Source organism: Apodemus sylvaticus, chromosome 23 (assembly GCF_947179515.1).
Source record: "Apodemus sylvaticus chromosome 23, mApoSyl1.1, whole genome shotgun sequence".
Classification (NCBI taxonomy): domain Eukaryota; kingdom Metazoa; phylum Chordata; class Mammalia; order Rodentia; family Muridae; genus Apodemus; species Apodemus sylvaticus.
In genome coordinates this window covers 31,344,614-31,372,537 of record NC_067494.1, presented here as the reverse complement: position 1 = coordinate 31,372,537, position 27,924 = coordinate 31,344,614, and the positions used below count along the sequence as shown (strand labels likewise).

Sequence of the window (27,924 nt, the reverse complement as noted above, 5' to 3'; positions counted from 1 at the left end):
TTGGACTCCTACAGATCCGCCTGCCTCTGCCTTCTGAATGCTGGGATTGAGGGTGTGCATCACTACGCCCACCCAGCCTTGTGAGGTGATTTTAATTATAATTTTAGTCATAACATTGTGATGTGCCTTGATTAGATATGGGGTAGGCTTAGAACTAAATTACTACTGCTTATATGTCGGTGAAGTGGCCCATAATTCCTCTCTCAGATTTGGCTTCTATAGGTTTTAGGTGAACCCTACCTTTTTCCCCTTAGGTGCTGACACTGAACAGAGGGCCTTGTGCATGCTGAGAACCTTCTACCTCTCACTGCACTAGATGGAAACAGTCTTCAGTGATTTCTCCATTGGCTTTTGAAAAAAAAAAGCCCCAATATTTTGTATTAAAATAGTTACTTCGAACCCCAGATTGCTGATTAATATACTTTACTTTAGGCTGTTAATCTTTTACCAGTTGAATTTTCAAAGACTTTGGCCAGAACTCTAATAGTTCTTTAGTAGGCTGAGTGAGATGAGAGCCTTCATGTTGTTTCAGCAGTCTACCAGTTCCTTTAACAAACTGTTTTGGCCTGTGGAAATTTAATCTCAAGTTTGACATTTCATACCTTGAGGGTTGAGTCACAAAGAATACATAACAGATAGTAAAATCGAAATCTCAGAAGCTTTACCTTTCAGTGGCTGTCGCTAGGAGACCGTGCTTTGATGGGAAACTTGAGAGAAGGTTGTTTCCTGTTAGATGAACATGTGGAGATCCCCTTCGTTTTCAAAACTGACTCTGTTTCAAGGCAAATAACATGTTATTCTCGCTGATCTTTATTCCTACTTGTTTATAACCCACCAGGTCTGGGAAGTATGAGTAATGCTAAGAGTTAGAAGTTTTATGTTTTGCCTCTTCTCCTATTCCTCGTTCATCTGAGCAGACAGCCAGGTGAGCTGCTGAGTGTTTTCATTGTCCAATTTAAAAATGGTATTGTGAGGGCCGTCGACCACCCTGTCCAGTAGAGGCAGTGTCACCAAGCCTGAATTGGACCCCTGGGTCCTACATGTTGTCCTGTGACTTCTACAAGCACACTGGCACATGAGCAATCACACACACACTAAATATATGTAATGATTTTTTTTTTTTTTTTTTTTTTGAGACAAGGTTTTTCTGGCTGTCCCGGCACTTGCTCAGACCAGGCTGGACTCAAATACAAAGAGCCTGCCTCTACCTTCTTGAGTTGTTCTGGGATTAAAGGTGTGTGCCAACTGCCCAGCCAACTTAATGATTTTTTAAATCATTAAACCTGTGTTGATGATGTTTCCGTTGTTTGGATTGCTGGGAAGCTGACACACACAGTTACATACTAGTATTAGTGTGTATAAAAGGAGAAGTTGGGAAATGCTGCTAGAATTCTAGAACTCTACCGCAGTGACCCTAGGTTCCTGAAAACAGTTTTGCTTTGTACTGTTTCCTTGGTGTGGTGGAGAGGCTTGGGTTTCCAGTTGAGAAGCTTGAGTCAGAAACAAAGCTCTGTGCCAGATGTAGGAGCAGAGCGCTAAGGGAGCGTGTGGTGATGGACTGACCAAAGCAGAGGGTTAGACAGAAAGGAAGGACCAAGACAGGAGGGCATGGGAGGCAAACCCAGAAAGCCTGCACTGATTCCTTGGTGGCAGACGTCGGGCATGTTCCTAAGGAAGAAAGTGGTGCAGTGTAGCGCAAGGAGAAATGGGAGCTGGATACAGGTTGACTACAGGTTGCTACCACAGCCCCCATGGCTTTGAACATAACTCATCACATACCCATGCCTCATGCAACCCCAAACCAGATTTAATCCAAGTCACTTTCCCAGAGAAGGTGCTACGTAAGCAGAAGCCTGGATTTGAGACATAGAATGGGCCTCCCATCAATTAAAAGAAAAAAATGATAAAAAGTCTATCTCTGCTGCATGATCAGTTATTGAAGAGAGCCAGCAGTTCAAGGGTCTGGAATAGTTAGAGATGGGTGTGGTTTGGGTAAAACCTTGATACCTGGGAGCAGGATCAGTGGAGCTCCCCAGTTCCTGAGTGGGCCACCTCTCATACCGTCTCGGGGCAGTCACCCTGAGCAGCTCATCTCTGCACACGGCGTGCAGCGGAGAGCCTTGCCTACTGGAGTCTCGTCGGTTGGCAGGTAGCTTTACCTTCAGAAGGGTTGTCTCACTATTACACTGAAAATCATCTACTGTTCACAGATCAAAAGCACAGACTCATTGCCTTACCCCCTCCCATGCTTACAGGAAATAATGTGATGTCTCACCTCGACACTTGCTTTGTTTGAGAGCCTGATAAACTCGAAGAACTACATAGAAAAGGTGTTAAAATGGAAGATTTTCATGGACAATAATACAGATAAATTGGTTGACATAAAAACTTAATAATTGAAAGAGGGATTATAAACATTTTCTGATAAAATTAGAGATTTACGTGGAAAATATTTCAGATAAAATTAAAGAAATATATAGAAAATAGTGTTAAAATTGAAGATTTTTATGGAAAATTATACAGATAAAATGGTAGACATAAAAAATCTAATATAGTCAGGCAGTAGTGGTGCTTGCCTGTAATCCCAGCACTCTGGGAGGCAGAGGCAGGTGGATTTCTGAGTTCGAGGCCAGCCTGGTCTACAGAGTGAGTTCCAGGACAGCCAGGGTTATGCAGAGAAACCCTGTCTCGAAAAAACCAAAATCCAAAAAACCAAAAAACCAAAACAAAAAAACCTAATATAATTGAAAAAGGAAATAGAAACATTTTCTGACAAAATTGAAGATGCAAAATACTTCTGATAAAATTGAAGAACAGAAAAAGTTTTATAATTAAAGATTTTCATGAAAAATCATACAAATAAAATGGTAGACATAAAAAATTCTAAATTAATTGAAAAAGGAATTTAAATATTTTCTGATAAAATTGAAGATTTATATGAGAAATATGTCTCAAAAAATTGAGGAAATATATAGAAAAATAGGTTAAAATTGATAATTTTCAAGGATAATAAATCAGACAAAATAGTCATAAAATATTTCTAATATAACTGAAAAAGGAAGTAGAAGCTGGTAAAATTGAAGATTTAAATGGAAAATAAGTCTGAAAAAATTGAAGAAATAATACAGAAAAATGGGTTAAAATTGAAGATTTTCATGGGAAAGTATACATAATTTTATCTGTATACATAATTAACTTTTCTAAAGTAATTAAAATGGAATTATAAACAACTAATAAAATTAGAGCTGTTCTTGGAAAATATTTCTGATAAAATTGAAGAAATATATAAGAAATGTGTTAAAGATTTTCATCGAAAATTATAGATTAAATGGTAGCCATAAAAACTACTTCTAAATTAATTGAAAAGGGAATTATAAACATTTTCTGATAAAATTAAAGATTTACATGAAAAATATTTCTGATAAAATTGAAAAATTATATAGAAATGTTAAAATTGAAGATTTTTGTGAAAAATTATACAGATAAAATGGTAGATATAAAAACATTTCTAATATAATTGGAAAAGGAAGTAGATACTTTTTCTGATAAAATTGGATATGTTGATGTATAGTGTTTCTGATAAAATTGACAATCTACATAGAAAAAGTTTTAAAATTGAAGATTTTCATGGAAAATCATACAGATAAAATGGTAGACATTAAATCATTTCTAAATTTATGAAAATGGAATTATAAATATTTTCTGATAAAATTGAAGATTCACAAGGAAAATATTTCTGATAAAAGTGAAGAAAGAAATATATGTAAAAACATGTTAAAATTGAAGATTATCTTGGAATATTATATAGATAAAATGGTGGACATAAAAATAATTTAGATGTTGACAAATTAATTGAAAAATATGTAGAACTATTTTATGAAAAATTGAAGATTTACATAAATATTTTTGTGAAAAATTAAAGAAATATATAGAAAAACATTAAAATTGAAGATTTTCATTAAAAAATCATACAGATAAAATGGTAGATAAAGAAAACATTACTAAATTAATTGAAAGATGAATTATAAACATTTTCTGATAAAATTGAAGTTTCATATGGAAATTTTCCTGATAAAATTGAAGAAATGTATAGAAAAAAATGTTAAAATAGAAGATTTTCAAGGAAAATAATGCAGATAAATTGGTTGACTTAAAAATTTCTAAATGAATTGAAAGAGGAATTATAAACATTTTCTGATAAGATTGAAGATTTACATGGAAAATATTTAATAAAATAGAAGAAATATACATATAAACATTAATATTCAAGATTATCATGGAAATTATACAGATAAAATGATAGGCATAAAAACTGCTAAATTAATTGATCGAGGAATTATGAACATTTTTTGATAAAATTAAAGATTTACATGGAAAATATTTTTGATAAAATTAAGGATGTTTATAGAAAAATGTGTTATATTGAATATTTCCAGAAACAATAATACAGATAAATGGGTTGACATAAAAAATTTCTAAAATAATTGAAAGAGGAATTATTAACATTTTGTGATAAAATTGAAGATTTACATGGAAAATCTTACTGATAAAACTGAAGAAATATATAGAAAAACATGTTAAAATTGAAAGCACAGTAGCTCAACAGACATTAAATGAAATCTCACGTGTTCCTGGTGCAAGCAACTATTATTCCTCCAGGCCTCATTAAATAATCTCTCTTACATGTGGGTCACTGGATGTAGGTCTCCCTATTTAATACAATGAATACTTGTCTGAAGGTGTGTTTTGTTTTGTTATTATTGTTGTTTTGATATTGTCGTAAAACTTCTTACTAATATATCAAGACGGTCATATCAACTCTGGTTCTATAAAGTCTGCTGTATGCAGCCATTGACAACACAGTAACACACACTGGATTTGAACAGGGTCTTAAATGTATCCCAGGTGGAGGCTCTCTAGTTGTTTTCTCTCATCTTATTGTGTACATGGAGCACCTGTAGTGGGGTGCCCTCTCGTTCCTAGAAGCCAGGAAGAGCAAGGAATACATCAACTCTGGTGGTGGTACACACCTTTATTCTCACCAACTGGGAGGCAGAAGCAGGCAGACATCTGTAAGTTAGAGGCCTGCCTGGTTTACAGAATGAGTTCCAGGACAGCAGACAGGTCTACATAGAGAAACCTCTGTGTGTGTGTCTGTGTGTATCTGTTTGTGTATGTGTGTGTGTGTGTGTGTGCATACACATATATCTGTATACATGTATGTATATGTGTGCATATATGTATATATAATATATATGTACATATATATACTATCTTCAATTTTTTTCATCATTTTCACTTAAGAAATTAGTAAGAGATATGGTTTGTATGATTACCTAGAACAACATTTATACACAGAAATCATGTAAGTAAAAACACATTCATACAGAAACCAATAAGATTTTGTACTGGCTGGTTTTGTGTGTCAACTTGACACAGGCTGGAGTTATCACAGAGAAAGGAGCTTCAGTTGGGGAAGTGCCTCCATGAGATCCAGCTGTGGGGCATTTTCTCAATTAGTGATCAAGAGGGGAGGGCCCCTTGTGGGTGGTACCATTCTTGGGCTGGTGCTCTTGGGTTTTATAAGAAAGCAGACTGAGCAAGCCAGGGGAAGCAAGCCAGTAAGAAACATCCCTCCATGGCCTCTGCATCAGCTCCTGCTTCCTGACCTGCTTGGGCTCCAGTCCTGACTTCCTTTGGTGATGAACTGCAACATGGAAGTGGAACTGTAAGCTGAATAAACTCTTTCCTCCCCAACTTGCTTCTTGGTCATGATGTTTGTGCAGGAACAGAAACCCTGCCTACGACAGATTTCTTCCTTTTTACATGTTATTAAATTCATTTTTTGTTGTTTGTTCCTATTCAGGCAGTGCTGGGGCTGGTATCTAGGCCTTGTGTCTGCTTAGGATGCACATGAGCATGATAAGATACACAATTTCAAACTTACATAATGTTACTCTAAACTCTGTAGCATGTTCAAATATGGCACGTTAGGGTCACTATTGTTGTGATGAGACACCATGACCCTCTGGGGGTCAACGTGGGACGGAAAGGCTTTGTTTTACTCATAGTTCAATCTAACAATACAATCATCAAAAGCTGTGAGGGTAGGAATTCACAACGTCAGGAAGTGGGAGACAGGAGATGGCAGCTACATCATAGAGGGTGCTGCTCACTGGCCTGCTGCCCACAGCTTGCTCAGCTGCTTCCTTATAGAACCCAGGACCACCAGCCCAGCAATGGCACCGCCCACAATGGGCTGGGCCTCCCCCCACTGATCACTAATTAGGATAATGCTTTATAGCCAGGTCTTAATGGAGGCTGCTTCTCATTTGAGGTTCCCTCCTTTCTGATGACTTTAACGTGTGGCAAAATGACATAAAGCCATCCAGTAAAATAAGTTTCTGCAAGTCCCACAAAGCTTCCTGTAGCATAATATGAGTCTGTTTGCAAAACTGAAATTACTTTTAAAAATTTAAAAGGCATCAAAATCTAGATTTCTTCCTTTGAAAATATTTCTTCCTAAAGGCTGAGGAGCATCCCAGAAACCTTCCCAAGTTCATTCTGCAGCCCAGGTTAAGAAATAACTGCTGTTTGATGTAACTTTCTGTTCTTCCCCCATCACATCCTGAACAATCTTTTTAAACCCATTTCCCCCCATCTAGAATCAGTTCCTCACTGCTGGCATCTTTCTGGGCCCCTCTGCGTCGTCCCCAAGCACAAACACGCCTCATTTCCCTGAATTTGCTCTCAGTCCTTGCCTGGGTCTTTTGACGGCCCTACATCCTTATACACTGAACAACCACAGCACAGCACAGTTGGACCCACTGTGGACACCAATGGTCCAGTTTAATTCAAGAAGTTTGTGTTTGATTTGTTGTAGGCAGGGTCTTACTATAAAGCCCACACTAGCCTTGAATTTGCCTCTCTCTTGCCTCCACCTGCCAGATTTTAGGATTACAACTGTGCACCACCAGGCTGGCTCAAAAATCAGAATGTGTCATATTGAATATTTTCAGAGAAAATCATACAGTTAAATTTTTTGACATAGAAACATTCCTAAATTAATTGAAAGAGGTTTGATGAACATTTTCTGATAAAATTGAAGATTTATGTGGAAAATATTTCTGATAAATTTGAAGAAATATATAGAAAAACATGTTAAAATGAAAGATTATCATGGAAAATTATACAGGTAAAGTGGTAGGTATAAAAAACTTTTCTTTAATTGAAAGGGAATTAAAACATTTTCTGATGAAATTGAAGATTTACATGGACTATATTTCAGATAAAATGAAGAAATATACAGAAAAAAGTGTTAAAATAGAAGATTTTCATGGAAAATAGTACAGTTAAATTGGATGACAAAATCATTTCTAAAATAAGTGAAAGAGTAATTATAAGCATATTTCTGATAAATTGAAGACTTACATGGAAAATGTTTCTAGTAAAATAGAAGAAATATAGAAAACACCTTCAATTGATGATTATCATGGAAAATTAAACAGATAAAATAGTAGGCATAAAAACATTTCTAAATTAATTGAAAGCATATTCATAAAAATTTTGTGGTAATATTAGAAATTTACATGGAAAATATTTCAAATATAATTGAAGAAATATATAGAAAAACGTTAAAATTGAGGATTTTCATGGAAAATAATATCCTAAATTGGTTGACATAAATCACATTTGTAAATCACAATGTTTCAGAGTAAAGACAATCACATACAAATAAAAAGGTCCTAATTACATTTAGAACATATTGTGTATTGGAAGAATAATTCTTGTTTTCTGCTAAAAAACACATTTAAACACTTAATGTTTTAAAACTCACAGTACATGTAAAGTGTGCAAGAAACACTCTTCTGGTTATTATCACAGAGTGGAACATCAATGCATTCACATTGTACTGTGTTTTGTGTTGCGTCTATGTTAAAACATTTTTCTTCCACTATAATGCACTGTACATTTTTCTCTGTGACATGCATGTGAAAATGCAATATAGTAATGAAATACAGTGTTGCACAGTAAAGACAATCATATACGAATAAGAGCTTCCTAATCCCATTTAGAACATATCGTGTATCCATGGTTAGCATGTTTGCCTCCTCCTTTTCTTCATTCTCATTTTTTTCTATCATTTTATGAAGTTGATTGCACTAATTTGTTAAGAGAGGTTGAGTAAAATAAGGCACTGTGTATGTATAAAAGTAAATTTCCACTGCTTTCAGAAATATCGTCAGAAAGAGCAACATCCCAAATATCTTGTAGTGTCCTTGGAGAATCAACAGGCAGATGCAGCATACACAGTCCCAAATCCATAGCCAGAGTTATGGCCCAACACCCCAACACACACACACACACACACACACAAAGCATACTCACACATACATACTGGGGGTGTTGAGAGAAAATTTGTGTGCCCACTTCTGGAATGTTGACCTAATAAGGGAGGAGGTTGAATGTTTATGTGTTTGTTTTGTTACTTTTTCTTTTGTTATTCAGTGTTAGAGATGGATCCCAAGGCCCTGTGAATGTTAGGCAAGGAGCTCACTGAATTTCACAAAGCTGGTCCTAATCATTTATATTTTTAACAAGCGCCCAGGTGATGCTGATTATGGAGGACCAAATCAGAACTACTGGCCTGGAGGAGATTATATTCATAATTTCTCTCTCTTGCACGGAGAGGGATACATGATCCCATTAAGTTGAGTTCATTATGCTCCTGTCTCAGACTCTTGAGTGTTGAGATTACAAGCATGCCTCCATTTTCCAGGAAGATGCACCAATGAAGAAGTTATTAATGAGCCGTGTGCCTGAACAGAAGGACAGAGCTCAAAGAGCAGGCAGTGCAGTGCCGAGAAGTAATCTACACATCAGAGGAAACTGGGGTGAAAGAAAATAGCTGAGTAGAAGGTAAAGTAGCATTGACCTGGGGTGGGGATAAACTTTGACCTAAGACCGAGTTATCAATTAGACAGGAAAGGCAGCTGAAGTGGCCACTCGAACAGTTAGAAAGCAGAAACCTGGTGGACATTGCTTTCAGAACTCAAAACTGAGAACACTTACATACATGTGAGACATAAAGAAACCTGATGGGAGGAGACAACACTTGAATGACCCCAGGAACAGAGCAGGGATAGCAGAAGTGGGGCTAAGGCTTGGATTGCAATGTTTTTTAAATATATGCTTGAAGGTTTTGGTTTTTCTCTATAATCAATATAGGGTATTGATTATAGGAATCCGTCTGGGCCAGACAGGTGCTCTACTGGGCTACAGTGACTGCCCTGATTCAGCCTGCCTTTCTGCCTTCCTGCCTTCCTGCCTTCCTTTCTTCTCTTCTCTTCTCTCTTCTCTTTTCTCTTCTCTCCTCTCCTCTCCTCTCCTCTCCTCTCCTTTTTCCTCTCCTTTTTCCTCTCCTTTCCTTTTTCCTCTCCTTTCCTTTTTCCTCTCCTTTCCTTTTTCCTCTCCTTTCCTTTTTCCTCTCCTTTCCTTTTTCCTTTCCTTTCCTTTTTCCTTTCCTTTCCTTTTTCCTTTCCTTTCCTTTTTCCTTTCCTTTCCTTTTCCTTTCCTTTCCTTTCCTTTCCTTTTTCCTTTCCTTTCCTTTTTCCTTTCCTTTCCTTTTTCCTTTCCTTTCCTTTTTCCTTTCCTTTCCTTTTTCCTTTCCTTTCCTTTTTCCTTTCCTTTCCTTTTCCTTTCCTTTCCTTTCCTTTTTCCTTTCCTTTTTCCTTTCCTTTCCTTTTTCCTTTCCTTTTTCCTTTCCTTTCCTTTCCTTTCCTTTCCTTTCCTTTCCTTTCCTTTCCCTTTCTTTCTTTCTTTCTTTCTTTCTTTCTTTCTTTCTTTCTTTCTTTCTTTCTTTCTTTCTTTGTTTCTTCACTTTACATCCAATTGCAACCCCCTCTCCTCCCAGTCCCACCTTTACAAATCCCTCCATTATTGATCCCCTTCCCTTACCCTCAGAGAAGGGGAAGCCCCCTATTTGATGACACCCCCACCTTGGAACATCCAGTCACGGTAGGATTAAATGTGTCATCTCTCACTAAGGCCCGACTTTGTAGTCCAGTTAAGGGAATGGGTTCCAATGGCAGGCAACAGAGTCAGAGACAGCCCCACTCCAATTGTTAGGCGACATACATGAAGACCAAGCTGCACATCTGTTACAAATATGTAGGGCGCCCTAGATCCAGCCCTTGTATGCTCTTTGGTTGGTGTTTCAGTCTCTGTGAGCTTCTCTGGGTCCAGGTGGGTTGACTCTGTAGGCCTTCTTGTGAAATCCTTCACCCCTTGGGCTTCCTCAGTTTTATCCCTAACTCTTTCAGAAGACTGTCCAAGTTCCACCAGATGTTTGACTGTGGGTCTCTGCATCTGTTTTCATTACTGCTGGATGAAGCCCCTCAGGAGACAATAATGCCAGGCTCCTGTTATACATGATTTTGGGCCTGGGTTACCTCACTCATGATGGTATTCTCAAGTTTGTCTTCAAATTTCATGATGTCTTTGTTTTTAAGAGCTGACTAGTATTCCATTGTGCAGACATACCATATTTTCTTTACCCGTTCTTGAGTTTAGTGATACCTAAGTTGTTTCCAATTCCTGGCGACTACCCATAATGCTGCCGTGAACATAGCTGAGCAAGTGTTCTCGTGGTATGGTGGGTGACGCAGGTTTCTTAAGCATTGAAAGTCCATTGAAGGTTGTGAGTAGAGTATTACCTTGAACAAGTTTGAAAAGAAACATTTTCATGTTTCTTTGTACACAGTACTTTATATGTTTAGCATTATTGAGTTCTTGTGGTGTGGTGGACCATATAATCAATGGAAAAGAAGGAAGGAGGCAAAAAGGGCATTAGTCAAAAGATAACAAGTGTGAGGCAGAAAACCAACCTGGGACCATACTTTCAGGCCTGGGCAACAAGGAAAATTACAAACAAATATGATAAAGTATGGAACAGGAGACAGGTTTTAAGAAAGTGTAGTAGTAAGAAATACAGGGAAGTTACCTTTTAAAACAAGCCATCAGGAAGAGGAGAGGAGAGGAATTCAGAAGGCAACTCATGCCAATTTTAATTTACTGAGAAGAACAGAGCTGGAAGAGCAGTGGGACTCACGGAGATGGTACTCCATCAAACATAAAAGCATTTCCCCTCTTTCCAGCTTTCTCTTCCTAGTCACCTCGCACTAGCCCTTCTACAAGGTTGCATCTGAAAACCATTTTCCAAGCTAAGGAGAGCTATATCTCAGCCCCACAGAACCAACCTTGAAGTCTGCCTGTGTTCAGCCTGTGTCTGGGGGCCAGAGCATTTCCATAGTCTGCTGGAGACCTGGCAACCCTGGCAGGCCCTCCTGGCAGCACTCTGTCACCACACCCTGGGGGCTGGTCTTGCCAAGAGGGGGGAAGGTCAGGCAGGGCTTGAGCCCAGCCAGACAAGCAGCTCCCAGTAGAGTTTGAATGCAGCCGGAGGTGAACCAGGAGAAGACATTGCCCTGACAGCCAAGACCAACTAAAATGTCCAGGCAAAAGAAAATGGGGCCATACAGAGTAGAGTTCACGAGGGAAAGGTCTTTCAGAGGTTAGGAGGGAGGATGTGGGCTTCTTAGGACAAATGATAATGATAGTTCCCTCTGGATTAGAGAGGAGATGGAAGTGGGTGGAGCACGTACGTTCCAATTAGAAACTAATAGTGTGTGTGTGTGGTGTATGTGTACGTTTGGGTCTGTGTATGCCTATGAGGGTATATGTGAGTGTGTGTGTATGTGTTTGATTTTCCTTGATTACTTTTTACCTCATTTTGTAAGACAAGATTACATTGAACACAGAGTTAACAGACTGACTGGGCTTGCTGGCCCGAAAACTATGGGAATCCATCTGTCTCCCCGAAACCACTCCAATGTGCCTGGTGTTTCTCTTGATGCTAATGATCCAAACTCAGGTCCTTGTGCTTTTAAAGCAGGCCCTTCACCAGTTGAGTTATCTCTCTGGCCCAAGAGCTAAGACACAAGATTCTGAAAACTCCAGAGAAAAGCTGAGAGTTAGAAGACTGAAATAATTATAAAGACATAGAAGAAACGGAGATCATAAGACATATAGAATAAAATGAAGGAGAGTTGTTTTTTATTCCCTTGAGTTGGAGAGGATTTAGATGAACTAAATGTGAATGCATCCCCTGCATCCTTAGTTTGCTACAGAATTCAAGCTTTAGGCTTTCTCCAATATTCCTGCTGTTCAGCTAATGTGGAGAATGCTTAAGTGTTCTGATTCAGGAGCTGTCTAGTTGTCTTGAAGTGACACCCTGGATAACAGAGAAGCAAAGGCATGGGATGAGCCCATGCTCACAAGTGGGTGGAAAATGCAAATGGAATAATCCTAGCATCAAACCTGAGCGACCTGAAAGTAGGAAGGTAACCCTGTCAGACAGCTCCAAGGGCGTCCAGCAGTCAAGAGCTAAGTTCTCCACTACTTACAGTGGAGAACTATCAGACAGCTCCAAGGGCGTCCAGCACTGAAGAGCTAAGTTCTCCACTACTTACAGTGGAGAACTAAGAAAATATAATTTGTTCCTAGTAAATTGGATTCGGAAAGTGACTTGAAGTGGAGCATGGAGGCACACACTTGCTATCCCTGCACAGGGAAGACAGAGCAGAAGAATCTCTAGTTTAAGTCCAGCTTACAGAGCAAGGTTATCTCAAGATCAAAACAACATTAGCAACAAATCAAACAAACAATAAAAAAGTGGCCAGAGAATAGAGAGCATCAACCTGCTAATTATAACAGGGGTTCTGTGGAAAGCGCTGGAGTCCTTACTATGTGCAAAGAATAATGGGAGTAGTTTTATAGGACTAGCTCCTGGAGTTATAAAGAAGACTGTAAGGCAGGATCAATTGCCACCTTACAGGGGGAGGACTTGAGCTTAGAGATATCAAACACCTTGCTTATGTTTCTAATCCAAGCCTGTGTCCTTAGCCAGACCCACTTGTCCTTACCACTATATTTCAGTTTTACAAGAAGATGTTTTGACATTCTTTTTCAATTGTATAAGAAATGTTTTTCATGCCTACCATTTTATCTGTGTAATAATCTATGAAAATCTTCAATTTTAACAATTTTCTATAGATTTCTTAATTTTTCATACTTATTTTCCATGTAAATCTTCATTTTTATCAGAAAATTTTTCTACTTCCTTTTTCAATTATACTAGAAATGTTTTTTATGATTACCATTTTACCTGAATGACATTCCATGAAAATCTTCAATTTTAACACTTTTTTCTATGTATTTCTTCAATTTTATCAGAAAATATTTATAATTCCTTTTCAATTAATTTAGAGCTGGGCGGTGGTGGTGCACGCCTGTAATCCCAGCACTCTGGGAGATAGAGGCAGGTGAATTTCTGAGTTGGAAGCCAGCCTGGTCTACAAGAGTGAGTTCCAGGACAGCCAGGGCAACACAGAGAAACCCTGTCTCGAAAAAAAGAAAAGCCAAATTCAATTAATTTAGAATTTTTTTTATGTTTAACATTTTATCTGTATGATTTTCCATGAAATTCATTAATTTTAAAACTTTTTTCTAGATAGTTCTTCAATTTTATCAGAAATATTTTAATTGACATCTTCAGTTTTATCAGAAAATGTTTCTATTTTTTTCAAATATATTAGTTTTTTTTTACTGGAAAATGATTAAATCTTTATTGATAGGGGTTGAGTCAATAAAGCATTATTGCTAATTGAAAATAATCCATATTAAAACATTGTTGCAAACATAAAGAGATTGACTATAAAACTTTAATGATAGAATGATAGATTAAGTATAAAATCACACAATGTATGCTAACTAATTTACATTGCACATTTTATATAAAACACAAATGTAGTTTTGCTATACACTATGTTGTCAGTGGTTACCTTTTCTGAGACTGGGAGTTGGGACAGGGATACTAAACAACTCTGTTTATTTTCTTTTTTATTATTTGATATCATTTGATGTTTTAAATAACAAGAATATATTTATAATAAGAAATTTAAAACAGCATCAGTTTCGTTGGCATTTTTCACAGTTTTTTTTGGTATTTCTTTTTATTAGATATATTCTTTATTTACATTTCAAATGATTTCCCCTTTCCCAGATGCCCCCTCCCCTCTCTCCCCTCCCCCCATTCCCCAATCAACCCTTTCCTGCTTCCCTGTCCTGGTATTCCCCTACACTGCTGCACTGAGCCTTTCCAGGACCGGTGGTCTCTCCTTCCTTCCTTTTTGGGCATCATTTGATATGTGAATTGTGTCTTGGGTATTCCGAGCTTCTGGGCTAATATCCGCTTATCAGTGAGTGCATACCATGTGTGTTCTTTTGTGATTGGGTCACCTCACTCACAACTGGACATTCTCCAGTTCCATCCACTTGCCAAAGAATTTCATGAATTCTTTGTTTTTAATAGCTGAATAGTATTCCATAGTGTAAATATACCACATTTTCTGTATCCATTCCTCCGCTGAGGGACATCTGGGTTCTTTCCAGCTTCTGGCTATTATAAATAAGGCTGCTACCAACATAGTGGAGCATGTATCCTTATTCATGCTGGGGAATCCTCTGGGTATATGCCCAAGAGTGGTATAACAGAGTCCTCCGGTAGTATCATGCCCAGTTTTCTGAGGAACCGCCAGACTGATTTCCACAGTGGTTGCACCAGCTTGCAGCCCCACCAGCAGTGGAGGAGTGTTCCTCTTTCTCCACATCCTCACCAGCACCTGTTTTCTCCTGAGTTTTTGATCTTAGCCATTCTGACTGGTGTGAGGTGAAATCTCAGGATTGTTTTGATTTGCATTTCCCTTATGACTAATGATGTTGAACATTTCTTAAGGTGCTTCTCAGCCATCCGAAGTTCTTCAGGTGAAAATTCTTTGTTTAGCTCTGTACCCCATTTTTTAATAGGGTTATTTGGCTCTCTGGAGTCTGCCTTCTTGAGTTCTTTGTATATATTGGATATTAGTCCTCTGTCAGATGTAGGGTTGGTAAAGATTTTTTTCCCAATTTGTTGGTTGCTGCTTTGTCCTTTTGACAGTGTCCTTTGCTTTACAAATTTTATGAGGTCCCATTTGTCAATTCTTGATAGTAGAGCATAAGCTATTTGTGTTCTGTTCAGAAATTGTTCCCCTGTGCCCATGTCCTCAAGGGTCTTCCCCAGTTTCTTTTCTATGAGTTTCAGTGTGTCTGGATTTATGTGGAGGTCCTTGATCCACTTGGACTTGAGCTTAGTACAAGGATATAAGAATGGATTGATTTGCATTCTTCTACATGCTGACCTCCAGTTGAACCAGCACCATTTGTTGAAAAGGCTATCTTTTTTCCACTGGATGGTTGTAGCTCCTTTGTCAAAGATCAAGTGACCATAGGTGTGTGGGTTCATTTCTGGGTCTTCAGTTCTATTCCATTGATCTATCTGCCTGTCACTGTACCAATACCATGCAGTTTTTAACACTATTGCTCTATAGTACTGCTTGAGGTCTTGGATACTGATTCCCCTATCCTGGGTTTTAGCTATCCTGGGTTTTTTGTTATTCCAGATGAATTTGAGAATTGCTCTTTCTAACTCTATGAAGAATTGAGTTGGGATTTTGATGGAGATTGCATTGAATCTGTATATTACTTTTGGCAAGATGATCATTTTTTACTATATTAATCCTGCCAATCCAAGAGCATGGGAGATTTTTTCATCTTCTGAGGTCTTCTTCAATTTCTTTCTTCAGAGACTTGAAGTTCCTGTCAATCAGATCTTTCACTTGTTTGGTCACACCAAGATACTTTATATTGTTAGTGGCTATTGTGAAGGATGTCATTTTCCTAATTTCTTTCTCAGTCTGCTTATCCTTTGAGTATAGGAAGGCTACTGATTTGCTTGAGTTAATTTTATAACCCACCACTTTGCTTGCTGAAGTTGTTTATCAGCTGTAGGAGTTCTCTGGTGGAGTTTTTTTGGTTGCTTAAGTATACTATCATATGATCTGCAAATGATAATTTGACTTCTTCCTTTCCAATTTGTATACCTTTGACCTCCTTTTGTTGTTTAATTGCTCTAGCTAGAACTTCAAGTACTATATTGAATAAATATGATGAGAGAGGGCAGCCTTGTCTAGTCTCTGATTTTAGTGGAATTTCTTCAAGTTTTTCTCCATTTAGTTTGATGTTGGCTACCGGTTTGCTGTATATTGCTTTTACTATGTTTAGGTATGGGCCTTGATTTCCTGTTCTTTCCAAGACCTTTGACATTAAAGGATGCTGAATTTTGTCAAATGCTTTTTCAGCATCTAATGAAATGACCATGTTTTTTTTTTCTTTGAGTTTGTTTATGTAGTGTATTACATTGATGGATATCCATATATTGAACCATCCTTGCATCCCTGAGATGAAGCCTACCTGATCGTGGTGAATTATAGTTTTGATGCATTCTTGGATTCAGTTGGCCAGAATTTTGTTGAGTATTTTTGCATTGATGTTCATGAGGGAGATTGGTCTGAAGTTCTCCTTCCTTGTTTGGTCTTTCTTTGGTTTAGGTATAAGTGTTATTGGTGCTTCATAGAATGAGTTGGGTAACATACCCTGAGTTTCTACTTTGTGAAATAGTTTCAAGAGTATTGGTATTAGCTCTTCTTTGAAGAGCTCATAGAATTCCCTGCAAAACCCATCTGGTCCTGGGCTCTTTTTTGATGGGAGACTATTAATGACTACTTCTATTTCTTCAGGATTTATGGGACTATTTAGATGATTTATCTGATCCTGTTTTAATGTTGGCACCTGGTATGTATCTAGAAAGTCGTCCATTTTGTCCAGATTTTCAAACTTTGTTGAGTATAAACTCTTGTAGTACGATCTGATGATTTTTTTGAATTTCCACAGTTTCTGTTGTCATGTCTCCCTTTTCATTAATGATTTTATTCATTTGGGTAGTGCCTCTGTGCCCTCTGGTTATTCTGGGTTTATAGATCTTGTTGATTTTTTTTTTTTCAAAGAACCAGCTCCTTGTTTTGTTGATTCCTTGTATAGTTTTTTGGTTTCTATTTGGTTGATTTCAGCCCTGAGTTTGATTATTTCCTGCTGTCTACTCCTCTTTGGTGTATTTGCTTCTTTTTGTTTTAGAGCTTTCAAGTACATTGTCAAGCTGTTAGACTTGGTGTAAGACAAGTGTAAGCTCTCTCCACAGTCTTTTTGGAGGCACTCAGAGCTGAGTTTTCCTCTAAGCACAGCTTTCATTTTGGCATGATGTTTCCTCATTTTCATTAAATTCTAAAAAGTCTTTAATTTCTTTATTTCTTCCTTGACCAAACTATCATTGAGAAGAACATTGTTCAAAGTCCATGTGTATGTGTGTTTTCCATTGTTTTTGTTTGAGCTTAAGACTAGCCTTAGGGCGTGGTGATCTGATAAGGTGCATGGAATAATTTCAATATTTCTATATCTGTTGAGGCCTGTTTTGTGACCAATTATTTGGTCAATTTTGGAGAAGGTACTATTAGGAGCTTTTTGCCTTTTGCCTTTTCTTCGATTGTTAATGTTTTAACAGTCAAATGTTAATGTCAATGTTTTCTATGGTATCTTCTGCACCTGAGAGTCTGTCTTCTATGTCTTGAATTCTGTTGGTGATGCTTGCATCTATGACCCCTGATCTCTTTCCTAGGTTTTCTATCTCTAGTGTTGTTTCCCTTTGTGATTTTTTTTGCTTCTATTTTCATTTTTACATCCTGGCTGGTTTTGTTCAGTTCCTTCACCTGCTTGGTTGTGTTTCCCTGTAATTCTTTAAGGGATTTTTGTGTTTCCTTTTTAAAGTCTTCTACCTGTTTACCTGTGTTCTCTTGTATTTCTCTCTCTCTCTTTTTATTTTTTATATTCTTTGTTTACATTCCACATGATTTCCCCTTTCCTGGTTTTCCTCTCCCTCTTGTATTTCTTTAAGGGAGTTATGTCCTTCTTAAAGTCTTCTATCATCATGAGATGTGAATTTTAATCAAAGTCTTGCTTTTCTGGTGTGTTGGGGGATCCAGGGCTCGCTGTGGTGGGAGAAATGGGTTCTGATGATGCCAAATAGTCTTGGTTTCTGTTGCTTATGTTCTTGTACTTGCCTTTTGCCATCTGGTTATCTCTGGTGTTAGCTGGTCTTGCTGTCTCTGTGGCTTGTTTGTTCTATCAGTACTCCTAGAAGACCAGTTCTCTCTAGGAGGAATTTAGGTATGGAGAGCTGTGGTACAGGTTCAGCTCTGGGGTGCAGACAGAAGCCAGAAGGATCCTGTCCCCAGCTGATCCTTGGTTCCTGTGTCTTGATGGCTCTCAGCCGGTCCCTCTTGGGCCAGGAATTTGAAGAGAAGTGGTGGTCTTACCTGTGCTCGCAGGTATGTAAGCACTCCTGGGAGACCAGTTCACTCCTGATGGTATTTGTGTATGTAGCTCTATGGCCCAGGATCATCTCTGGGTGCAGACAGAAATAGGAAGCTGCCTTCCCAGGCAGCCCCTTGGTTCCCTTGTCCTGAGGGTTCTGGGTGGGTTCCTCTGGGCAGCAGGGGCAGTGTTACTTGTACAGTGCGCAGTTAGGTTAGATGGCTGTTGTTTATGTTTCTCCATACAGTATGCTCAAAACATTCTCACCTCCCACCCCTTTATCCTATGTGTTTTCCTATAGGAGGAGGTGCCAATACTAAAGCCTGGTGCCCTAATTGGTTCTTCATTTGGTCAATAAAGGAGACTGGGAGCCAATTGCTGGGTGGAAGGGACAGGTGGGGATTCCAGGTCCCAGGAGGAAAAGTAGATGTTGGAAAAGAGAAGGGGATTTTTCAGCCAGGCTTGGGAAGGAGAAGGAAGAAACAATCATGTAAAATCTCTGAGAAGTCAGAACCAGTGGCCTCTGCCAATGGTGGATAGCCAAGGAGGTTGGTAATCTGACACTGGCTAGCTGATAAGTCGGGGACAGGAGATTCTGTGCCCAGGGATTGTGCTAGCTGGCAAGTTCTAAAGTAATAATGCTGTCTGAGTGTTTTTCATCCGGGGAGCCAAAGTGGGCAGAGAGAGAGAAACAGGCCAGCGATGGCAGCTTGGTGAAACTAAGCCAGGAGGAACAAGAGAGACCAGAGTGAACCAATGGAGCACAGCAGCTCCCAGGCAAGTTGGAGGTGGGGCTGGGGGCAGCCGATCTCAGATCTAAGCCACAAGGTCCAGAGCACCGGCCTCGGTCACGGGGGAAAAGGCAGAAGCCTGTTTTTAAAAATTACATGCTATATTTCCCTCTATCTCACATCCTTTCCCCCTTTCTTTCTAATTATTAATTATAACTTTCTATAGTTTTCGCAGTCTAAAATCAGAGGATTCAGGAAGTATCTCAGTTTGTCTCCTTGGCTGCTTTATCTATCATTTTTTTTTTCTGAAGAAAAACTATTGAATACTTCTTATTCCCACCCACCCTCCTCCCTTCCACATCCAGTCTTATTCACTAAAATCTGAGTATAGTCCTCTGGAGATGTGGTACTGAAGTCAAAGGTGGGCAGTTACTGGAAACTGGCTAGTACAATGTTTGCATAGTGGTGATTTCTAGAAGCTGTGATTGTATTCAAAGACAATATCCAATTCAAGGGAAAATATAGTTTACATAAGGCTTGGGTGCCTTGGCTGAAGAACTATTTATTTTCTGAAGTACACACTCAACTCAAGACATTCAGGTCTCATTTGAATATAACAAAAACTTTAAGTAAAAGAATGTAGCTGGCTGTCTTATTAGGGTTTTACTGCTGTGAATGGACACCACGACCAAGGCAAATCATATAAAGGGCAATGTTTAATTGGGGTTGGCTTACAGGTTCAGAAGTTCAGTCCATTATCATCAAGGCAGGAACATGGCAGCATCCAGGCAGGTGTGGTGCAGGAGGAGCTGAGAGTTCTACATCTTCATCTGAAGGCTGCTAGCAGAAGACTGGCTTCCAGAGAGCTAGGATGAGGGTCTCAAAGCCAACACCCACAGTGACACACCTATTCCAACAAGGCTACGTCTTCTAATAGTGTCATTCCCTTGGCTGAGCATAGCCAAACCCTAACACTGGCCAAACAATAAACCAAGCAGTAAAATAACACCAGAGGCACAACTGCAAATGCTATAGCATAAAAAAGGAAAACCATGAGAAAACAAGACAACAAACTTATTCAAACACTACTAGCTGGATAGTAATGGCATCTAGAGATAGTGAATTACATGAAGTCTTAAAGAATTCAAAATTAATGATTACAAGTATCAAAACCACAACCAGATAGCTGAAGGAAATAAGGAAAACTGTGATTTGATGTGATAGGAAAGAGGAATTCAGCAAAGAAAAAGACTCAAGAAAGAAATATAAAATGAAAGAAATGAAACCCAGTAAGTCAATTTTTATTCATCTCTGTGAAACGTATCTGCAGTTGAATGAATCAAGAAAAGGGCAGAATATCTCAGTTTGAAGACAGATGAAAGAATTAGAACAATCCAACAAAGACAAATTAATAAGAAGTTACCAGTGGGGCATTTTAAGACATGTAGAACAAAACAAAATCCACAAATTGTATGCAAAGAAATAGAAGGAATAAGGGCTGGGGAGACTAGGAAACTTTTTATTCTGAAAGCATCAGTTTTTAGTTTTATTTCTCTAAAGAATCCCAAGAGTTAGGAAATGAAATGCTAATCCAGATATAAGAAGCACTTAGGACACCAGTCAGACAAGACCTGGAAAACAACTTTTTTTTTGTATTAAGATTAAAACATAAAATGTGCAGAAAAAAGGAAGTCTACTGAAAGTAGCAAAGGCCATCCATCGAAAGACACAGACTAGCAAATTAAATAGAAATGCAAGAACTATCTATCTGTTGCTTTGAAAGAATGGACCTCCCCAAAAAAGACAGCCACAGTACCTCAGTGTGAAAGGTTGAAAAAAGGCCTTCTGAGCAAAGTAACCAGAAACCTGCAGGTGTTACTGTTCTGACCTTTGATAAGATGAACTTCACAAGCAAACTAGTAAGAAAAGATAAAGGCAACCACACTATGATGACAGGAATGGTGACTAAATATAGCTATGCAGTGACACTCTCAAACCTGTGACCTCTAAGTGACCTGGCTTGTCTTCCAGCCCAATATTACATTCTTTTTATGCTGGGAGTATTTTATCCCATGTGCTTCTCAGCTTGAGCCTCCAACTCCTTGGCTTTTTAATCCCTTGAAGGCATTCTGTACTCTCTATTTACATAGGTGTGTATGTAAATGTAGATGATGGACATGTACATAATTCATATGTGTATAGTCTGTGATATGTATTTATATACATGCATAGCACATAATTTTTCTGTGATATATAATGCGTGATCAGAGATTTAACGTTAGTAGTTGATATTGGAAGGAAAGAAGCTGTATTCACCTTGGTCAGTGATATCTTGGAAATCAGGATTCTGGCAGGCTTTTGCCTAAAAGTGTCACCCATCAGGTGCCCTGGATAATCTGGCTAGCTTTAGGTCTGTTTGTCACCAGCTAGAACTATTTTGGGGGAGAGAGAATTTCGATTGAGAAAATGCTCCCACAAGATTGGCCTGTGGATAAACCTGTGATGCATCCTTTGGATTGATGATTGATGTGGATGGGCCCAGATTGTTATGGGCCAGACTCCCCCTAGCCAGGCAGTCCTGATGTAAGCAAGCATGTTGAGAAAGGCATCGAGAGCATGCATGTCCTGACTTTGGGACCGTCCTGTTCGAGTTCCTGCCCAACTTCCCTCAGGGATGGATGAGGGTGTAAAACTGTAAGCTGAAATAAAGCCCAAGTTGCTTTTGGTCATGGGTTTGTCACACCAATAGAAACCCTCAGACACTGATGGACTTAGCACTACATGACTGAATGCCTCACTGCCTGCCGCTGCTATTCCTTTGTTCTGACTCTTTATTGCCATCCTCTGGTCCTTGCTTTTGGAATTTAGTGCTTTCTCCCCAGGTCCATGTATCATGAAATTCTACAACTTATATTAGAGAATCATAGCAAAGAGTTTGTACTGAGTCTCAGAGGGACCTACAGGTAGAGATTTAAAGTAATTCTCTAACTGTTAAGACTATGGGCTCTCTAGCAAAGATGCTCTATGTTTTGCATTGTGTCATGAACAAGTGCTTGTAGGCCAGAGATGGAGTGTGACAATTTGTATGGTTGGTGTCCTCATTTTCATGTGTGCATTGTGACATGGACAAGTGCTTGTAGGCAAGAGATGGAGTATGACAATTTGTATGGTCAATGTCCTCACTTTCATGCGTCTAAAGCTTGGTCATGAATGTAGCAGCATTCAAAATTGAGGTCTTGTGTGACCAGATTATGAGTTATCCAACCTCATGACTCAATGAATAATCCATTTATAGGCTTGCAATGTCTCGGGAAAAGATCACTAATATTATATCTAACCATATTTTGGTTGTTTATTGCTATGAAATAAGCAATTTTATTTCCCAACTTGCTGGCAGTCATTTTTAAAAATACATCTCTGGCAACACATCACATTTATTAAAATTCTGTGAAAAGCACATATGAGACAATCCACTGTGGTGCTCTCTTATTTCTCACCACTATACAGCCCAGAGGAGAGAAAGATGAAGAATTCCAGGAAGAGCAATTAGGTGTGACCCAGTCAGGGATGACAGCTTCTGTCTCTAGAACCTTCTAATGCCTCTCCACAAAAGAGATGCTTGGAAAGGTCAAGACCACTGACTGGGGTCACAGGTTACCAGAGTCTGCTCTGACTAGCGATCCTGCTGACTCCAGGGATATACACCCACTGGAGGACCAGATGAATGGAGTCCCTGTGGGTTTGTGGAACCAAAGCTGACTGAAGTCCCTCCAACTGCTATCCTCACTGACTGTGGGGACCATTCACTGGAGGCCCACAAACCAGAGACCCTGCTGTCTAGGACCTATACTCATTGGAGTCACAGGAATCCTTGCTGAATGGAGCAGCCTGTGACTAGACTTCCCACTGACTGATGTCCCTAGTGGATGGAGAACCCACTGATGGGAATCTTTGTTGACTAGAGTCTGTGCTAACCTTGATGCCACTGATTGGACCCTCTGCTGGCTTTGAGACAGTTCTACTCATCTTGGGAAATTAACTTACCTCTAAGGTTGAAGTGGCCAGACAGTGAAGGAATGCAAAAACAGGAAGTTTTACTTCCAACATGGGAACAATAATTCAGACAACTAAATATATAGATAGAACCCCCAAAATAGAAACCCTGTCTCTTGTTGGCAGTAGAATACCAATCAAGAAAGACTGGGAGAGATATAACCAGGCAGTCCCCATAGTCAAGGAAGAATTGTACTCTGTGAAGGGCAGGTCCCAGAAGCAGCAGGTCCCAGAGGGAGGAACTGTAGATAGGTCCCCTCCACAGGAGCCAGTCCCTCTGCTGCAGCTGTGTGTTGAGTTTTAGTAGAAGGAGCAGGAATGTGCTTGCAGCCTGAGCTGGAGCATCAAGTCTGGGGTGGTTCACTTCCAGAAGGTCTTGACAGCAGCAGCAGCCTCTCTCCTTTCTTTGGCAGGCAGGCTTATGGGTCTGGCTCCGAAGTCTCCATTCTCCACTGATGTCAGGTACCTTGGGTCATCAGCCAGAGAAGCAAGAGCCATTGAGAGGAAGACTGAGAAAATGTAGACCTATCTGCTGATGGGTGTGGCTTCTTGAATGTGCTGGGGTGAGGAGAGGCCAATCAGGACAAAGCTGTAAAACCCAAGGAGAACGTGAGAGGTGTGGCAAAAGTATGTGGGGTGTAACAGCATCAAATCAGAAGGCACACAACATGAAGCTAAGTCGTGTGGGAACAACCTTTCAGGCAGCCACATTGGCATCCAATTCACCTTTCACCTGAATGAGCTTCACTGAGGGAAATTCTGGCTCCCCATTCCCACTATAGCGTTTTTATATCACGGGAAAAACAGCAGTCAAAACTGTGGTAGATGGAAATGGACCTCCTAGTTAGATTCAGAGGATAATCTTATTCTTGGGTTACTTTGCTCTTATTTTCTCCCTGTTCTAGGAATTAAAGGACCAGCCCAACCTTAAAATCTCAAAAAGAGTCTTGTAAACAAATATGCTTTGTTTTGAAGTTTAGGGGGAACTACACTTCAGAGGTGTGCTGGTTAGATTTTTGTTAGAATGACATGAGCTACTATCACCTGGAACAGGAAAACTGCTGAAAAAATTTCCTTCGTCAGATTACCTGTGGGCAAGTTTGTGGGCCATTTTATTAATGATTGAAGTTGAGGGCCCAGGCACTTTAAATAGGATGGCCACTGTAGTTTGCAGTGTATTTGATTTGGTAATCTCTGGATACTGATCATTGGGGGACATGGGGCAAAGAACCAGCTTTGATTAACAAGAGAGCAGGACATTAAAGGGAAACTTTGATGAGCCAGGACAATTGCTGCAACTCATCTTTGTCTGAGACACTGGATGTGATTAAGAAGACAGAGGCATCATGGAGCTAAAATCTTCTCAAAAGCAATTCCTTGGTATATCTCAAGAGGAGTCTGTTTGAATGGTGACAAAGTCTGCTTCTCATGCTGGAAGTCAAACAAGATCATGTGTAAGAATTTCCCGTGTGGTATTGGTTTGGGCAGCCTGAAAGCTGAGGGGTCAAAGGGGAGGTAGAAAACAGCCCCAGCTTGGTGCTGTGAGAGGCCAGAAGAGTCCATTGTTGAAGGTGTAGCCTCATTACAGTGCAGCCCTGAACACACTGGAGATGCCAAGACTCAGTGATAACCAACCATATCAATGATAGGTGTGGAATGATTCCATCTGACAGGAGAAGACAGGATGTGTGGGCTGTGGACAAAAGAAACCCAGAGGGGGTGTGGCCCAAAACCATTTGCATCTCAGAAGATCCAGAGTCCTGTGCTTGGGACACTGAGCTGAGCCACAGGAACTGAGTTACACTAGTGGATTTTGGTTTTTGATTTGATTTGATGGTTTTTTGGTTCTACACTTCTGGAATAAGAAAGTATTGTACTTGTGTTTAATTGTAGGAGGGTCCACATCCCACACTATCTAGATAGAACTAGATTTAAGTCACTGTACTTCATGAACTGTCTATATGCAAATATTAGTAAAAAATAGATACAGCAAATATAAAAATGTACCTGAAAGATGCCTTGTACTTCTTGTCATCTTCGGGGTGTCCTCTCTCTTTTGGGGGCACACCTTCCTCCGGCTTGTCGTGTCAGGTGACATGCAGCAGCAGCATAGAGTCCTGATGCAATTCGAAATTCGTTTCTTCCATTTGGCCCATCCCTGAGGCTGCGGGGGTCTTGGAGTGAACGGTCTCCTTCTTTCTGGCTCACTTGGGGCCTTGTCGAACTGGGAGCTAGAGGAGAAGGTGTTATCGAGGGTTTCGATTACTTCCACGACAGTGTAAGTAGCGATGCAGATGCAAGGGGCAGTCATTCTTCTTTGCTGACGACTGCCCATAGGGGGTGTCTTCTTGGGTGCTACAGGGGCATTTGTCTCCCCAGGACGTTGTCCAGTAGATGACACTAGTATTTTAAGGGAAGGTTCACTGGCCCTTCTCCTGGGAGGCAGAGGGTAAGTGTTGGGATCTGTTGCTGAAGGGAAAGGTGTCACTCCTGGGTTAGTGACATCTCTTTGCACATAAGTGCCATCATCCTGATTTGCCAGGGTTTTCAATAGTTGGTATGTAGCCCTAGTTTCGTCAAACTCCTTGTGTTTTAAAGCTTCTCTTATGTCTTGGGAATGAAAGCCAATGCTTTCCATGGCCCCCATTATATCAGGGTCTGGGAATCTGGTGTCACTGTTGTAATGGAATGTCAAAGTCTTTCCCCCTTGCTGGAGCCATGGATGGCTTACGAGTTCTTGCGCATTTGGCCTCTGCCTTGGGTTGACAGTTAGCAGGAAGCTAATCATGCTCCTAATATCGTCGGAGAGATGATCCGGTGTACGGTATTTTCCATTCATCACCTTGTTGCTCAGTTCCGACAGGGTTCCTCCTCCAAATGGCAGGAATCCGGTGGTCATATAATATAAAATGACCCCCAAGGCCCACATATCTACTTTTGTGCCATCGTAGGGTAGGCCTCGGAAGATCTCTGGAGCAATGAACTGGAAGGCTCCACACAGCCTTTCCAGTTTTTGTCCAGGTAGGAATGTGTCTCCGAGGCTGAAATCAATAAGTGTAGCCTTTCCATCCTCACCCACTATGATATTGTCAGGCTTTATGTCCCTGTGCACCACACCTTTACCGTGACAGTAGCCTATGGCACTGAGCAGCTGAACAAATATGCTCCTAGCTTCATCTTCTTTCAGGCATCCAGCGTCCCGGACTCGTTTAAGTAGCTCTTCTCCTCTGGCAACTTCCATAATTAAGTAAGTTGTATGTTCTGTCTCAATTATTTGCACAAGCGAGACGATGTTTGGGTGACTGAGCATTTTCATAATGTCCGCTTCGGGCACTGTTGGGTCTGACCACCTCTCCCTCAAAAGAGCCTTGACAGCAACTGGGGCACCTGTAAGGCGGTGGGAGCACAGCCTCACATCGGAAGTGCCACCCTGGCCCAAGGTCTTCAACACCGTGTACTGCCTGGTGAACACCTCCTCCTCGAACATGGTGACCACAGTGTCGGACTCTGATGACTCCGAGTCACTATCCGAATACATAGTTCGTAGCAGTGCTACTGCCAAAGGCAGTGAGGCCTGGGGAGAAAGGAAAGGAGATATAAAGAAACTTACAGAGACATGAGGGATGAGAGTAACAAAATCAGTGGGATCCAAAGTAAAAACAAAAGACAAAGAGAAAACTACTGAAACAAGAAGCTTTAACCTAGACCCACGATGACACAGGCAGAGGAACCCAGTCTTGATCCCTAAACCACGACTAGCTCACAATCTAGTAAAATAGACAGACCACAGCTCAGTAATGTACTGGATGCTATCTGATAAAACTGAGAAGAGAACTAGAGTATCAGAATGAACATGAATAGAAGAAAGAAATGATTGAGAAAATATTTACAAAATAACATAAAAATTGAAGACCAACACCTCAAACCAGGCCAACCAATTAAAATACCAAGGAAATCAAAGCAAAGCCAGGACCCCTCAAGTAATCAAAACAGAAAGAGAAGCATGTAAAACTCATTAAATTGAAGCAAAAAAGCAAAAGTCAAAAGCAAGCCAGAGAAATGAAAAGAATTGGAAACCATAACTAACCACATCCAATTATGCCTTATCTCTAGTGGTCAATAACACCACCAGTACTCAATAATGGTTTTTAAAGGAAAAGTTTAAATAAGCCAAAAATGAAAAAATATATTTTTAAAATTTGAAATTTATAGCAAATATCCTGTTATACAAAAGAAAAAAAAGGCCCCCAAACATATTAACCATTCAAGACAAATAAAAGCAGAAGGAAAATAAGAATAGAAACAGAAAAACAAAGAAGGAAATCTTAAAGTAGTAACCCAAGTGTCCATGACTTAGAAAGATGTCTCATTCAGTGTAGAACCTGCTGTTCAAGCCTAAGGTTTGGACTTAAATGCAAAGTACCACTGCCCACCACAAAAGTTAAACAAATGACCCACCAAACAAAACAGGCCTAATTAATGTCCCTCCCTAGTTTGAATCTCCAAACACAGGCAGATCCAGAGGCTCCTTGGTCAAAACATAGCCTATGTGGCAAAAAGAGGCCAGTGAATGACTCTGTTTTAGAAATTAAGTTTTCAACATACCTTTAGCACAGCACTGAACGTTTAGCTAACACTAACACTAACACTAACACTAACACTAACACTAACACTAACCCTAACCCTAAACCTAAACCTAACCTTAAACCTAACCCTAACCCAACCCTTACCCAACCCTAACCCAACCCTAACCCTAACCCTAACCCTAACCCTAACCCTA

At 39.7% G+C, this 27,924-nt stretch overlaps 1 protein-coding gene across 1 annotated transcript; it reads right to left on the bottom strand.

Moving 5' to 3' along the window:
* Positions 1–894: 894 nt before the first annotated feature.
* Positions 895–26,754, bottom strand: LOC127673700 (sperm motility kinase Z-like). The gene is made up of 4 exons (XM_052169491.1): positions 25,158–26,754; positions 2,276–2,317; positions 2,062–2,200; positions 895–988 (listed from the first exon to the last, which is right to left on the bottom strand). Exons 1-4 carry the CDS (start codon positions 26,680–26,682, stop codon positions 895–897), a joined length of 1,800 nt encoding a protein of 599 aa, XP_052025451.1. The 5' UTR covers positions 26,683–26,754.
* Between the last annotated feature and the right edge of the window lie 1,170 nt (positions 26,755–27,924).